General features: G+C 36.6%; 1 protein-coding gene across 7 annotated transcripts in view; it reads right to left on the reverse strand.

Annotated features, from left to right (window-relative positions):
* The window catches only part of SEMA5A (semaphorin 5A), a 356,553-nt gene that overhangs the window by 102,458 nt on the left and 237,835 nt on the right, over positions 1-16,260 (reverse strand). For all 7 annotated transcript variants that reach the window (XM_056483463.1, XM_056483464.1, XM_056483466.1 and 4 more), the window contains one exon: positions 13,943-14,147. In XM_056483463.1, the coding sequence (XP_056339438.1) occupies positions 13,943-14,147 (205 nt within the window). The remainder of the gene's footprint in view (positions 1-13,942; positions 14,148-16,260) is intronic.

The raw sequence follows: 16,260 nt of genomic DNA on the forward strand, positions 1-16,260 counted from the left end.
TGATGGTCTATTACACATCCCCAGACTTCTATGCAGGGGAGAGAATTTAACTCATTTATTCACTACTAAGAATCTGAAAGGAGCAATTTTAACCAAAAACTATTTGCATACCTTCTAAAATAATTAGCAAGCTTCCTAATGCCCCACTGGGTATTCTGAGAGAAATTCTGTAGTACCTCTTCAACTAGAAATATTTCTCATGGTTGTATGCCAAAATTTAATATATATTTATTTTATGAAGGGAATATTTACAGGCTATCCATTCTACACAGAAATTTGAGCTAATGATTTAAAGAACCTTTTAAATAAAAAAGTGTTGATCTAGGTACTAGTCATTAAAAAATGAGGACCTTTCTTCAAAGCCATGTGTCTGGGAGGACAGAAAGAATATACAAATTAATAACATATGCAGCCCAATAATGACTGCAGAACAATTTTCCTCTCTAAAAAAGAATAAAAATAAAATTCTAAAAAAATTGTTTCCATTTTAAAACAGAACAATTTTGGGATGTATCTATCAATGGAAATAAGGAGAATCACCAAAAAATCCTTTCTTTACTGTTTTCCAGAGGAAAAATTTGTAAACATGCAACATTTTTAAAAATACTTCTCTCCCCTGTAGATTTAATTCCCATATGTTATAGTGTCTCAAAAACATCAAGGATATAGTCACTTTTCAGTTGAATTAGCAAAGCTTTCTCCCAGCAGCTACCATGCAAAGAGTTAAATATCTGCCTTTAGCACAGAAAATATGCACCTCTCCATTAAATAAAACAGATTACAAATTGGTACAAATAACATTTCCACTAGTAGGATTTCTGATGAATCAAAAAAGTTTAGGAAAAAGGGCAATTTGTGTACCATTCCTTGACAGCTATTTCATGCTTCAAATTGGAATTTAAATCCAGCTCTAGTCAGACTCATTCAAAAATCTTTTGAACAGAGAATTCAAGCTCTAAATGGAAATTCAGATCTACTTTAGACTAAGATGCAAAGCAACTGACAGGTAAACCAAGCAATGTGCCTTTTTGTGGAAGACTATTTCTATAAAGTCGAAGCTTCCAACTTCTCAAACTGGAGCTTCTAACTCCTCAGTCTTCTGGAAAAGATCAAGAAAAACCTATACTAAGTAACAATTACATGCTCATTTATGTGTCTTAGCCACCACATCAGTTATGTCTGTTTCTTTCACAATGAAAATTAAACTATCTCAGATTATTATTCTGACTCTCATATACTCTAGTGGCAAAGTTTTATCTTTCCTAGATCTAAACCAGATGTTTTTTCTTGCCTGACCAAAAAGAAGTAATTTCAACAATCTCAAAATATATATATTTTTAATGAATCATGCTTACTAGTCCACCTCTATCTGCTACTTCTATTTTCAATCTTACAGAGATTTTTCAGCTTGCCAAAGATGTGCCTTAGAGCTGAGATAGAAATTAATAACATTTTGTCTAAGTTGAAGATTGATCTACCCATAACAGTTCATGCACTTCACTTAGAAGTGTCTGTAGAATATCTATAAGCCAGTGATAGATCTGCAGTTTCTTAACAGATTATAGTTGATAAGAAAACATTTATTAATATCTCATTCTGTCATACATTCCTTTAACTTGCTGAGATAAATCATTATCTATTTTAAGACTTTTTAAAGGGGTATCTTTCATCAATCTTTTATTTTCAATCTCCCCTAATTTTTTTCAATTATAATAGTTTTATTAAAGAATAAATAAAGAATAATATATTATAAAGATTTTTTTTTTATTGAACAAATTGGAGACTTGTGAAATCTGGATTCAAGTGCCAACATTTTTTCTCTAGATTTCACATGTGAAACTATGAAAGAACAGTATTCTGGACAGTATTATCACCTAAAGTGAAAAAAATTAAAATTTGAAACTCTTTGTAAAACTGTTTCATTTAACCATAACAACATCTAATCACAAATACTTTAACAGGTACATTTCTCTACTGAAAATTCTTTTGTTATGCTGTTTGCTTGGCCACTGACTTGATTCAAAACCAGTGACAGGCAGCTATTTTGTTCTCCCTGTTTAGGAGACAGTTGGACCAAAGACAGAAAAGTCTCAGTTGCAGCCAAGAAAAATCATGAATTTTTTTAATGCCCTGCAAGGAAGGGGTGTCTTTCATGTCCTTAGGGATTTTTTGAGAAGTTGAAGCTTAATTAAAAAGACATTGGAAAAATATTTTAATAGTCCTTGGAGCAGGGAACAAGGCATAATTTCTCTAGAATTCTCCATCTACTTGGTTTGACAGCTGCATGGTCACATGAATTGTGTGCTCTGCATGCACATTAAAACAGTGCCAGTGAGGGGATTTGGGAAGAGCTCCTCCCCATCCACAGCAGCCTCTTCTCTCCTGGATCAACCATTCAATAAGGAGGTGCAAGAAATGGTTTTAAACTCTGAAAATCACGGGGAATTAAACCTCAGCTCTACATTCCCCCACAAATGTTGCTGCCATCAGCAGACTGACCCTTGTCTCTTGCGTCTATTGCAGAGAATAATCCCCAAGTAATGTATCCAGTTTTCTGGTTTTCTGGTTTCACCACTTCTAACCCCTTCAGGAAGTTATATTAAAATGTGAATAGCAATATTTAAGTTACTGACATTGGTTCAAGAAATGCTATTTAACAGAGAGGGTATGGTTAAAACTACAGCTTAAAATCTTCAGATGAGGATTGGATGGGGAAACAAAAGCTGTTTCTCAGGGCTTGGCAAAGAGATATGGACAAGAATTTCAAGCTTGGCTCTAACACCTCACACTCTTTTTTTTCCTTGGGGAGGTGTCAGCAAATGTCAAGTAGGCTATGTTGATCAAGGCATGATTTGTAACTACATCAAGCAATCATTCAATATTCTCATTTTGAATTCTTATTTAAATTACCCAAGTTCTGTCTACAAAAGTACTCAGTAATAAAAATAAATACAATCAGGAAAAATGATATCAGCATCCTCAAAGAAGGCCAGTTAAACATTTTTTTCGTCCTGCATCACACTAAAATAACTTGGCATATAAAAACAAACATTCTTCCAGCTTAGAAAAGGAATGGATTTCAAAATTGTCAGACTCAACATTACATAGAATACCAAGACCATTTTGGGGCACCAAACCTACAGACAAATTGTACATATTTATCAGTGTTGATTGCACATTTATTACTACATTTGTATCAAACAGATGCTGCCAATATGCACACTGACCTCTGAGTATGTGCTCTGAGTCTATCAGTACCAAAGTTCCCATCAGATGTTTTCAGAAGTCTCAATTGGTTTGGTGTGTTGGATATGAATTCTCCTTTTAAACCAACCCTATCAGAAGAAATGACTATGGCAGGGCTGCTTAGGGCTGGACTTAAGGTAGTACTCACTAGGTAGTGATGTTTTAAATTGGTGTTTTGTTTTGGTTTTGTTTTTCTTTTTGCAATATTCAGCATTTACTGCACTAAAAATGACACATACACACACAAAACCTGAAGCCCTGAGGCAAAGAAGACACAAGAATTCTTATGGTTCTAAATGGGAAACATTACATTTGTCAAGAGAGGCGCAATTTCAATATCCTGAATTCTAAAAAGAGAAAGAAATAAAACTTTAAGGTTGTTACTGGGGACTGGTTGCTGCAATTGACTATGAAACAAACAACAAAGTCTATATCAATTTCCCATAAACTCCTCAGGAAGAAAAAGTATTTCAATTTTGAAGAGATCTTCTAAAATGTTTAATCAATATCTAGGACTGGGCTTCTCAGATCATGGAGATGAGCACCTCTGAAGAGTTGTGCAACCTCTAACTAAATTAGTAGAGTAGGTAATAAAAGTAGATATTAATCAAAAGATGAAGTGGTTTGTGGATATCTGGCACAGAGCAGCAGTGAAGAATGCCACACTGTGCACAAAGGAAAAAATTACTATCCAATAGAGGCACTGGATCCCTGCCAGTCTTCCAAAGTTGAGATATATAAACACTGATTAGATCTGACCGGACAGGGAGTGCTTACCATTCCTGTTATTTTTTATTGTCTTACTTTGTACCACCAAAACAATAAATACCTTGTAGGACCCAAGACATGCTATGAATATGATAGTGCTTTCCCAGTGAATAAAGTTTTCAGTGCCCAGATCAAAGAAGCATTTAGATGCACAAGTGGAGAAAACTGTTTGTCAGAAAATACCTTGTCTGATTTCTTAACCAAGTCGTATGAGGTTACTTCCATTGGAAGTGTCAGAAAGACATCTGAGTACTGTATGGATCCAGAGGCATCACCAACTTCACTGAAGAGAAAGTTTCAGGAACTATCCTCTACTCAAACTCATTTGTACCTTGCATAGCACATGCCCCTGTGCCTCAGATGCACAGGCCCCTAGATGAGCTAAATCCAGTACATACATCCATATGGAACTTACAATTTCAGAGTAAAACACAGATTTTGCTGAGAAATACAGAAGGAAAGGATGATGCTGATTTTTTTTTTCTAATCATAGTAAATAAGAAGTTAAATGGACAAGAAACAATGAATTAGAGAAAAGAATCTCAGAACCTCTCACCAGAATTTGTTAATCTCATTACTTTCCCTACTATATTAAAGGTGCCATAGCCATAGTACATAACCACAATATACATTACATACAATACAATCATATTACACTATATTCTTTATATAATGCTCTAGGAACCAGGATATCTGGCAATAACCAGCAAGTCTCACAGAGCTTGTCAGCTGAAAATCTTTGTGTATTTCCTAGGGAAGTGATGTAACCACTATTCTGGCTGCAATCATCGCTATTCCTCCTAAAGGTGTGTAGCCATAGAACCAAATTTAAAAGGTTGATGAGATAAGAAAGAAAAATAAAAAAAACCCTAGAAATCAGAAGAATTAATCTCTACACAAGTAACTCTTTGCTCCAAATATTATGACTCTTACTCAGTGACCTGATTACAATAAAATGCATGGAACCTAATCCATCTTTTGTGATAAAACCTGCAGGTTAAAGGACTCTTCACACAAATACCAGAAAATAATATAATAAAGCATCTTCACATTTTGATGACTTACAAGACACATAACAAAGTAAATAAGACATATCTTTATAGCAAAATTGTTTGGCTTGTTAAGATTTGCCATGTCCTATGACCAGAGCTAGGTAAGAGCAAGGGGAAATGGATCCCAATGATTATTAGTGCCACTGCTTGTAAATGCCTAGTTATAAACCTCTGGATAAATGAGGTTTATCAGGAAAAATGATGCAGAATGAAGAAGCTTGTAAACATCAACAAAACCAGGAGTTCAATAGAATATCACATTTAATTACTGCTTTCCTGACAGATCACATTAAATCTTGTATGTATCACAGAAAAATACTTGTGATCCAACTTCGGGATTTTTAGGGTCAAAGCCGAGTTTCATGAAAGGTTCAAATTTTTCTTTCTCCCCATGGTTTAACTATTCCACTTTCTTCTTTGGTTGGCATGGGTTTGTTGAGTCACTCCTATGCATGTCCACCTTAAAAGAAACGGGGTTTTTTTAAAAGTAAAAGACCCTTCAGAATATTCTAATGATGTTTCAGCAGCATGTGACAAACTCAAGTCCCTTCAAAGGAAAAGCTTCTACCACACATCTCTCAGGAAGAGTCCTGAATACTGGGTACTCACACAGCTGCTACAAACACCAAATTCCATCCCAAAATAAGACTAATTCCAACACTGTTTCCAAAATTAAGACCAAGCCTGTTGACTGGCACTGCACAGTATTGTGGCAAAATGAGTTTTGAAGGTAGGTGTAGATCATAATTGACCTTAGCTTTGAGGACAGCAGGACAACACTGGGCACCATGTAAAATCCCTCTCTTGCTCACAGCTCACAGCTTCATATTACATAGTAATAAATGAACATAGGGATTATCAAGCCTAGTTTCTCTCCCAGGAAGAGAAATTTCTAGTTTCTCTTCCAGTTACAACAAAAAAAAAAAATAGGAAGAAGGAAAGGCTACTAGGCCATTTTAAGTTTATAAAGTAGTCAAACAGGATTTGAAAGCTCAGCATCACTATGATAAAGAGGAGCTGTTCTTCTTTTTAATGGAAGGTTGAGACTTTGTCTCCAGCTCTTTACAATCTGTTTCCCTCCCTGGCCCACGCATTAATCTCACTCCCATGCAAGCAGAGCCAGCTGTTCTGCAGCCAGTAGCTTCTTCTTGCAGCAATTCTGATTTCCAGTGGCAGCACAGAAGTGCACACACCGTATGTTCTCTGGACATTTATTTATAGTCTTTATCTGACAGAGCTGGGCAATTATAAAGACATAATGATAATTTGTGAACAGAAAAAAAGGGCTTCTCCTACTTAAATTTGTCCCTCGAGAAAACAGAACACTTTTTACTTGCAGCAGGCAATTCATGAACATGATAACTAAAATATGAACAAACTCTATGAGCAAATAGCAGCAACAAACTAATCAAAACCATGACCTATTCATGGGCTGATTATAATAACAAAAAGTGACTACAAATAAGTGCTGGGTAATTTGCAAACCAAATAAAGGGCTACAATTCTCACATATAAATTGCTGTCAATGAATAATTTAACCAGCTCTAGTTAGAGCCATCTATTAAGAAAGCTCACCAACTGTATCTGGCAGAATGATTTATCTCTATATACAGTGATAAAGCCAAGGGAAATCAGTACTGCTGGACATTTTAAATGCTGGGTTTATTCCTCTGGAGCCCCATACTATCATTTATAACCCTGTAGCTCTGATTTTAGTTGAAGCCACTCTCATTTAGTACCATTTTAAAACCACTTTGCCCAGTACAGATGACATAATACATAGGGCAGGGAAAAATCAACATTTCTTTGTTTAAATTATCCAGATAGACAAGAAAGGTTTGCATTATCCTCCTTTGCTTTCAGAGATATTTTACATGGAGAATAGCAGAAATATGATAGCAGAATATAGAGCAAGCCTTCTTAGAAAAGCTAGCATAAATCTCAGGGTGAACATTAGACTCTTCAAGACAAAACCATGCAGTCTTTTACATCTTTTTTTGAACTTTGCAGCAAAATGTTTCCTGAAAAGATTAACAATATAAACAAAGTATGAATTCAGCTAGGGTTTTCCTTTATCACAGATAGTTGTCACTGCAAAAGCAAAAGAGAGTAATCATATTAATTTTATGGTTTACTGTCTGACTTTTGAAACAAGTGTTCAAGATCATCATGTTGCAGTCAGGACTGGTGTCTTCCAACTTGCACCAGCTTTCTCAATCAAAGCAACTGATGAGCATCCTTGCTTCAAGCTTCTTAATATGGCACTGCATAAGACCAGAAAGTAACAAGCTACAGGGAAATAGTTTTAAAGCCACTGCAAGGGTGTTTGACAACTCTGTACAAGCACACTATACCTTCATCAAGCAAAGGCATAAAAAACAAAACAATTGTGTTTTCTGTACCAACAAAAGAGAAATTTTTTTAAAAGTTGACAACTGTGTGCCTCATTAGCCATCTGTACTCTGATTCCGCTGTTTCTCTTTTTGAGCTATAAAGAATTAATACATATATACAAATAGACTAGCTATTACTTTCACAGTTGCCTTCTGACTTGAATTACAACTACTTTGGTCCTTATCATTACTGCATTTATATTGTAATTTCTAGACAAAGAAAGTGGTTCTTAACTGAGATGAAAAGTCTGCATCTCCTTTCTACAGAAATTATCTACACGTTACTTCCAAGAGCCTCAATACACTTTAAGATTAATGCAGTCGGGAGAAGCACCAAATTAGAAAAAATGCAACCAACTTAAGCTTCACTGCTCTCTTCACCATGTATGAAACATATGTAAGCACATATTTTTGCTTATAACTTTCAGGTTGGCAAGTGCACAGATACTACATATATTCTGACACCATGCATATTAAACTGTGAAAGCTGCACACTTTGATCAGAAGCTGTAGTCTGCCAGGAAAATGACAATATTTCATCAGAGATTTTTAAGCAACAATACACAACCTTTTCTTGCTAAGACCTTGGGCTGTTTCCTAGAAAAAATTGTACAAGATAGAACTGTAATAAAAATCACAGAGGATTCAAATCAAGGAGTACTTTGCATCAGTTTACTCCCATCTAACAAGACAAACAGAAGAAATACAAAGTGTTATGATGGCATTCCTAAACTGAGTTTCAAGCAAACTCCCAAATCCCTTTATTAGGTTGGGACTAGTTTCTCTATAATCTACAGTTTCAGGGCGCCATGAGAAAAAAAATGTTACATTTGTGGAGATTTGCTACCTGTTTTTTCCCTTCTAAAGGCAAATGTATGAAAATTCCATGTGCATTTTCCAGAAATATATTTTGAGATTTTTCCATGAAACCTCTCTACTTGTTCATTATTATTGCTGTATGTGTTTCGTCAGAATTATTTTTATCATTATTCTCTGCATTGCTATCTGCAATTTTTAGAACTTCTTGGAAACCTCTTGTAATATCCTCCAGTGACCTTTAAGCCTCAGATAAAAACTGGATTTATGGCATAAAAATTGTGATTCACTTCAGTGAACAATCCACTCTACAGAGATATGCAAGGTAGCCAACAATAAATCTTTCTTCAGGTTTCATACTTTCTTTCTAGGTCACCCATACCCCAATTTCATCAATGCTGTATTATAAATCCTTAATAGCTAAGATCTACCACTGGGCATAAACCATTTCTACTCAGGATACAGAGGGGACATTCTCTGTTCAGTGGGGTCGAAGAACAGAAAAAAACATGGGAGTTTTTTCACCAAGCAGTTTTTAAGGATATCCTTTAAAGTTTTTCACCAGACAGTGCAAGCATTACCTTTTCTGAACTCAGAAGTTTATTGTATGCTCATAATGCCCCAAAACTGGGCACTATATCTACGAATTGTCTTATTTGAGTAAATAAATACATTTTGAAACAGTCCTCTGAATAAGGGCTACCTGATCTTGCTGCAGCATCCTATTTTGGAAAAACATATCAGCAACATTTTTAACCAGGGGACACCAAGGCACTTATAGTGTAGGAAATAAATAAAATGGAGAATAGAAATATGAAGAGAGGCGAGAAGGGACAAAAGGGAGGGAAACAAACTATGACATATTGATTGGATTTATTTTTAACAAAGAAAGAAGCATTTCAAACTTACAGATTTTTAAGAATGTTTAGTGTTTCTATAGCTTGCTCTACATTTCATGCATTGTTATAGATGATTTTTAGTTCAGAACATCTGTGAATGCTTTCCTTGGCCTTCCTTTTTAAATCATGGAAAATCATTCCAGGGATTTCTTCTTGCCTAAAGCCAGCAGCACAAAATGTGCAGGAATTGATATATCCCTTCATTCTGTGTTATAAGTCAGTACAGTGAAAGATTAAGATGTTTCTCCAAAGTATATTTTTTATATAAGCAGTAGCTGTTAAGCCCTAGCGCACCAGAATCTCCTAGCAGAATGATGACTTGGCAAAGGTTTAGGAAATGAAGACTGTTGACTCAGCAGATTAATGCATTTGTTTGCTTATTCCCAGTCTCTCCTAAAGTAATACTACATCTATTTAAGATTTCATGAAATTTGATTCTACTTTTATACTCCAAGGGTTATTCTACCCTGCAATATTTGTATTCTAACAATGGTGTGGGTAAGTGAGAGAAAGAACTCTCTCTTAACTATTGGCCATCTGTTTCAAAAATTGGCATTTTTGCTTTGAATAACAAAGACAGCAGAACATTAATTTTTATTAAATCCAGTCTGTATGCCTACTTTTCCACTGAAGCTTTGTGCATTTTAAAAGACAATTTTTGCAGAACATTGGAATGAATTGTACCTACAAAAGTTGTGGTGTATATCTCTCACAGCACGGTTTGGGTCCATTGTGTTTTACACTGCTAAGTGCAAATTGCTTACTGACAGAAATTACAGCAGAGTTGAATGTGCTTTCCTTTAGGCAGCAGAAAGTACAATGACATCTATTATCACAGCATTGAATAAAAATGCAATTTAGCCCAACCAATTCGACATCATACTGACATACTAAAGCACAGGATAATTTAGGTTGGAAAGGAGATCAGAAGGTCTCAAGTCCAACCTTCTGCTCCAAAGACAGCTAGCTATAACAGACTGTGTTGCTGTCTGGTCTCAAAAACCCCTGGGAATGGAGACTGCACAACCTGTTGCTTGGCTGTCCTAGAAGTGAGAAAGTTTTTCTTTATATCCAGTCTGAAATTCCCAGTGTGAAGAGCATGTCACTGTTCTCCATGTAAACTCCCTGTAGGTATCAGCAGGATGCTACCAGCACCCTGCTCCCCACATAGCCTTTTCTCCTCAAGGATGAACCAGGCCAGCTCCCCCAGCTTCCCTTCCTAAGGCACAGTGCTCCAGCCTCCAACAGAAGGTGGCACTCCACTCAATTTGCTCCATTTTATCCATGCCCTTCTTGTACTGGGGGAGGCCAAAACTGGGGAACGACCTCCTCCCTTGATCTCCTGGCTGTCTCCCTGATGTCCCAACTGATGGCATCCCTTCAGCATGCCTAAGTCCTTTGGGTGGCACATCCTCCAGTGTAACTACTGGTACCCTAGTGAGGTGTCACCTGCACATGATAGCGTGTGCTCCTTGTCCTTGATTTTAAAATGTTGAATAGGACAGTACTTGGCTCCTTATCACTTCTATACATCACATTGAAACCACCCCTGAGCCTGACATCCTAGCAGGTTTTATAGATCCAGCTGCCCACCCATACAGACCCTATATCCTCATTTGGATGCATGAATATTGTGGGAGACAGTGTTGAATGTCTTCTCTAAAGTTAAGGTGCTACTTTCTCCTCATTCACAAATCCAGATGTTTTACTACAGAAAATAATCAGATTTTCAGATGAGCTTAACCCTTGCTGAATGCTTCAAACCACTTTTTTCTCCATCATGTGCCCAGAGAAGCATGCTCCAAGGAGGTGTGCTCCTTGACTTTCCCAGGGATCGAATGCCCTCTAGACTGTTGTTCCCCAGTTGCTTCCCATTCTATGGAATCATAGAACTGTTACCTTGGAAAAGACCTTTAAGATCACCAGGTCTGATTGTTAACCCAGCACTGAGGAATCCACCACTAAACCAAGTCCTTACTCCCCACATCTACATGTTTTTCAAATACCTCCAGGGACTCTCCACTTCCCTGAGCAGCCTGTTCTAATGCCTGAATACTGTTTCAATGAATTTTTTTTCCTAAAATCCAATCTAAATCTCCTCTGGCAAAACTGGAGGCTATTTCCTCTGGTCCTATTGTTTGTTATTTGTGAGAAGAGACTGACCTTGACCTGGCTACCCCCTCTTTTCAGGCTGTTATAGAGAGTGATAATGTTGCCCCCAAGCCTCTTTTTCTTCAGGCTAAAAACCCCCAGCTCCCAGCCACTCCTCACAACACTTGTGCTCCAGACCCTTCACCAGCTCTGCTGCCCTTTGCTGGACACCCTCCAGCACCTCAATGTCCTTCTTGTAGTGGAGGGCCTGAACACAGTTTCAAGGTGCAGCCACACCAATGGTTGAGTGCAGGATGAAGATCACACCCTGCTCCTGCTGGCCACACTATTGCTATACAAGCCAGGATGCCCTTGGCTTTCTTGGCCACCTGGGCACAGCTGGCTCATGTTTCCTTGCTGTTGACCAGCATCCCCAGGGCCTTTTCTGCTTGTCAGCTTTTATTCCTTTGTCTCTCTTTTCAAAGATGGAGCATTGTGGTAAAAATTTAATCCCAAATTTAATTTACCATCACTTTTAATCATGCAAATAAATTAAATAAAGTAAGATATAACAACATTATTTCTCAGACTGGTAGTAACTGTCAGTCCAGTCTTTTATCTCTCCCAAACATACACAGGCTCTATAGTGTTAGGAGCTTGGGGTAGAGGACATTTTATTTAGGAGTAAAGCTGGACACTGGGGAAATTCAAAAGACTTAAACTTGGGCTGTTTCCAAAATTATCCTTTATTTTCAAAGTTAAGGCCACTGCCTTTTAGTTTCTGTTGTTTACAGAACTAGTGGCATTTTTCTCAGTAATCTTTTCCCATATTCAGTTTGTGATGAAAACAATGCTAACTACTCCACAGTTTCTACATAAGCAAAGGCAGGGCTCAGGAGAAATAAGATGCTGCACAATTCACAGTATAATGAAATTAAAATTATGATCTGCACCTCAAAGAAGGCAAAGTATCACCTTTCTCCTACAATCTCAACAAGTGAATAAATTACACTGTGTAATTTGGTACATCTTGGGATTTTTAAACTATGCTTGTGCACTGTACCTGTGGTATTTGTACATAAATATGTGTGGTAATTTCAAACTCTACCATAAGTTAGTACTAATATTTCTTAGAAAGTAAGTCTTAACACTTACACTCAACTGTGGTAGAAGGAATGTTAACAAAATCCACTGTGATTCAGTGAAATACATGTGAAATAGAATTGACAACACCAAGAAAACTTCAAGAATAGAATGGGGTTTCTATCATATGCTTCCTCACACTTATGAAACATGCACTGTCCAGTCACAGGAAAGCATCTGCTGAATTCAGACTAAAGATCCAGCTAAGATAAGTACCATGCTTCCATGAATGATCAAAACCAGATACGCAGAGAAGAATGAAAGGCAAGCATTCCTCACAAGGAGCATAGGAGCAGTGTCCCTTTTTAGATGCAAAAAAGAACACAGAATCACCCCTGAACAGAACTTATTAATGAACCATGAAGTGTAAAATTTTATATCCTCACTTGCTGACTCAAATGTAGATGGTGACACACCAAGGGAAACTAAAACCTGAAGACAATCAGAATTATGACAAAAGTCATTATTCTTGGTGCTTCCAAGACTGTACATAATGTAAATATCTCACAATGCAGTGATAGTTTCCTCACATAAAACCAAATCAGTGCATATTTCTGTAATTCAGGTTTGGCCTGAAATACAAATTTCAGGAGGCCTCTGCAATACAAACATCACCTAGTACTGACATCATTTCACTCGAAATGCACTGATTTATCAACCAGAAGGCAGTTTTGACTAGAACTGGTCAAATCCAAGCTTAATTTTAACTTATCAAAAGCTTTTCTGTTACTGCCCAGCTTTCAAGGAGCACAATGAGACAAACTGAACACTAACAAAACTTTGCTTTGATGACCTATTCCTTAGTAATGTGCATAGGCCAAAGTATTTAAAAACTATCCTAAGTTTTCTACCATGAGGCTTTAAACACAATAGTCCAGTCTAGTATTTCAGTCTTAGCTGGGGTCATCCTTGTTCTGCAAAAACAGGTCTCATTATTTTTAAGATTGAAATTTTGAACCAAGAAGGCAATAGCTCTAACCAAGGCTATATAAGGCAGAGAGTTTTTTTTTTCTTTTCATGCTAAGCTTACATATAAATGGGCAAACAGTGAGGCAGGGTATAAAACTGCTTAATTAATATTATAAAATAAAATACATTTGAGCAGAAAAATTGGAAGTAGTAGCTGTATTTGATATTTACGAAGTTACTTCTTTATCAGAGAATCCTAAACCATCTTGTCTTGGGCCCTTAACTTTGTACCCTGAACTAAGTAAATGGAAAAAAAGATAGTGAAACTTTGGAAGTCCTGTTTGTAGAATTTCCAGCATTTGCTTTGATTAACAAGCTTCACAGCTTCAAAGAGAATAGGAAACAGACACCCAAATTGGAGTTCACAAAATAATACAAAAGACATGTAGAAGATAGACAGGTAATCATGTCAAAGATATTGTAATGGCTAAATTAACCTGTTCAGAAAATGTAGAAGATAGACATGTTCAAGGTGCTGTACATGTATTTCATAAGTAACTAACAGAACATTAAAACTCAAAACCTCATAAACTTTTGCAATTATCACAGCAATGAAGATTCATACCTGTGGCAAGATAGATGATATGGAAAAGCATGTCCTTGCCCTGCACAACATCCACAACCACATGGGAGAATCGGCTGTTGTCTTCCATGAAGTAAGGAATTGGAATTACTGGTTGAACAACCTCATGCATTAAGAAGAATTTTTGTGCATCCTGAAGATTTCTCTCAGTCAGATTTACATACAAACCCTGGTCCACGGTGCCACACTGCAAAGACAGAAAAGTAGCATGACTACATGTGCCAACAATAACAATAGATTTACTGTCTAATTTACAGCACAAGAAAATAAAACCAAGAGCATGTCTTGTAATGACAATGTGGAATTTAACTTTCAGATGTGATTTTGAGGATAACCAGGCTGTCCAAAGACTCAGGAAGCTCAGTTTTCCTGAGGTAGTACTCTGGAGGCTCCCTAATTCTAAACAATATGGAATTGCACCAGACTGACCAGCACAAGTGGATTATAGAAATATTTTGCTATATCTTATGTTCACAGGGCAGGAAGGAGAAAAACTACCATTCAAAAAACCAATTTATTTTCTGACTAGTTTTCTATATAATTTTCACAGACCTCAGTGCTAAAGACATAAATTTTCAAAGGAAACCCCATGCCCTACCACAGCCAGGGTCTCACAGGAATTCCAGGTGAAAGTACAACATGCAGCTCTAGGAGCTTTTTAGGACTCTGTCTTAAGTAACAAAAATGGGCAGTGCAGACCTTATTAAATATTATCCACAGCAAAGACTTTTTTTGCTCTAAAATTGACCATATTTTAAATCTGAAAACCGTGCCCTTTTCTTACAGGAAAATATTCACTAGCTGCATGGACAAGTTTCAAACACAAATAAACAAAGCAAAGTAAGTGGGAGTTAGTTTTAACATATTTGTGTTCAGCTGAGGACACAAAAGAGAAAATGCTTCTTAATGCATGGGAATATATAAACATTCACATGTTTACTCAGGAGTAATTGCATCAGAGAAATAAAGCATTACTTCACAACATTTATCAAATATTTGGATGATGTGAAAGGCATAACTAAGTCACCATTTTCATTCTGCTTTATTATGTCATAAATTATGCATCAATTATAGCATGAGCAAAATTATAGTGTGCAAAACTGTATCAGTTATTTTTTTATTATTACCATATTTTTCAATCCAAAATTGAGTGATCGTTCCAAATCCATAAATGCAAGAAAAAAGTCAAACTAATTATTTCATAATGGGAGAACAGATGATGAAGACTGATAAATTAGCAACTGGAAGGAAACAGTTACTTCCTCTGTATGTCAGAACAGTGGAAAAAAAAATAAGCCACACCAAAGAAGAAGTTCTCTGAATACATCAAGCAGGAAAAATTCCAGCTGAACACTCATAGTACACTGAAATGCAAATGGTCCTTGGTCTTACAATAGATATTGCCCTATCTAAAGAGAAAAACAGAGACCTCTGAAGAAAACAAGGTTCCTCAAAACTGGGACTCCAATAGCACTCTAAAATGGAAATGAATTCTAAAATGGAAAATATTTCATTAATATAATCCAGCCTCGGAAATGCAATGTCTGATGTAACTATGTCTACATAACAGTCTTCCTTCAAATCACATACTTCTCTCTGTTGCTATTGAGTGGGTAGATAGTCAGAGAATAAATAAATATACTTCTGGGACAAACAGAACTTCTGATACTTTATCATAAGGACTCTACAAAAGAAAAGTCCTCTCTTGGAAGAAAACCAGTGACTCAGTCAATGAATATATCTCATCCATGTGAGGTGTGACTCACAAAGTCAAGTCTCAAAATATGGCTAAAGCTCTAATCATTAGAGTAGCTTCTAGCATGCATCACTGCTGCAGTTATGGAACCAGAAATGTAGCAGAAAGTTATTCAAGGGAATGAAAAGCAGCATCAGCAAAAGGAGTTGGACATGAGAGATACCTAGAGATCAGTTGACATCAATAGCCTTCAATGCTGTGTTATAAAAGGCCACATTACAGCTTTAAACACTACCTCTGCCTTCAAAGCTGTTAGTGGCTCAGTGAGACACGATACAACTGTTGTCACTGTTCTTGTAAATTGGCTGAAGTACCAGCTCTATTAAAATCATCCATCTAAGAAATAAATTTCAACACCTGTCTTGACTGGGACTTGGAGACGTGCACTAACAGTACAGCAGAGACTTAAACTGTTTTTATACAGCCATGAGGCTGTCATCTTTCTTAGTTAGAACCATTCAGTATGCACTGCTCTCACAATAATTAACACCACATTAATGCAAGGTTTGTAGGGAGAGTTTAATAAGCTTTATTGGATGTGCTT

This window comes from Oenanthe melanoleuca, chromosome 2, assembly GCF_029582105.1.
Source record: "Oenanthe melanoleuca isolate GR-GAL-2019-014 chromosome 2, OMel1.0, whole genome shotgun sequence".
Lineage (NCBI taxonomy): Eukaryota > Metazoa > Chordata > Aves > Passeriformes > Muscicapidae > Oenanthe > Oenanthe melanoleuca.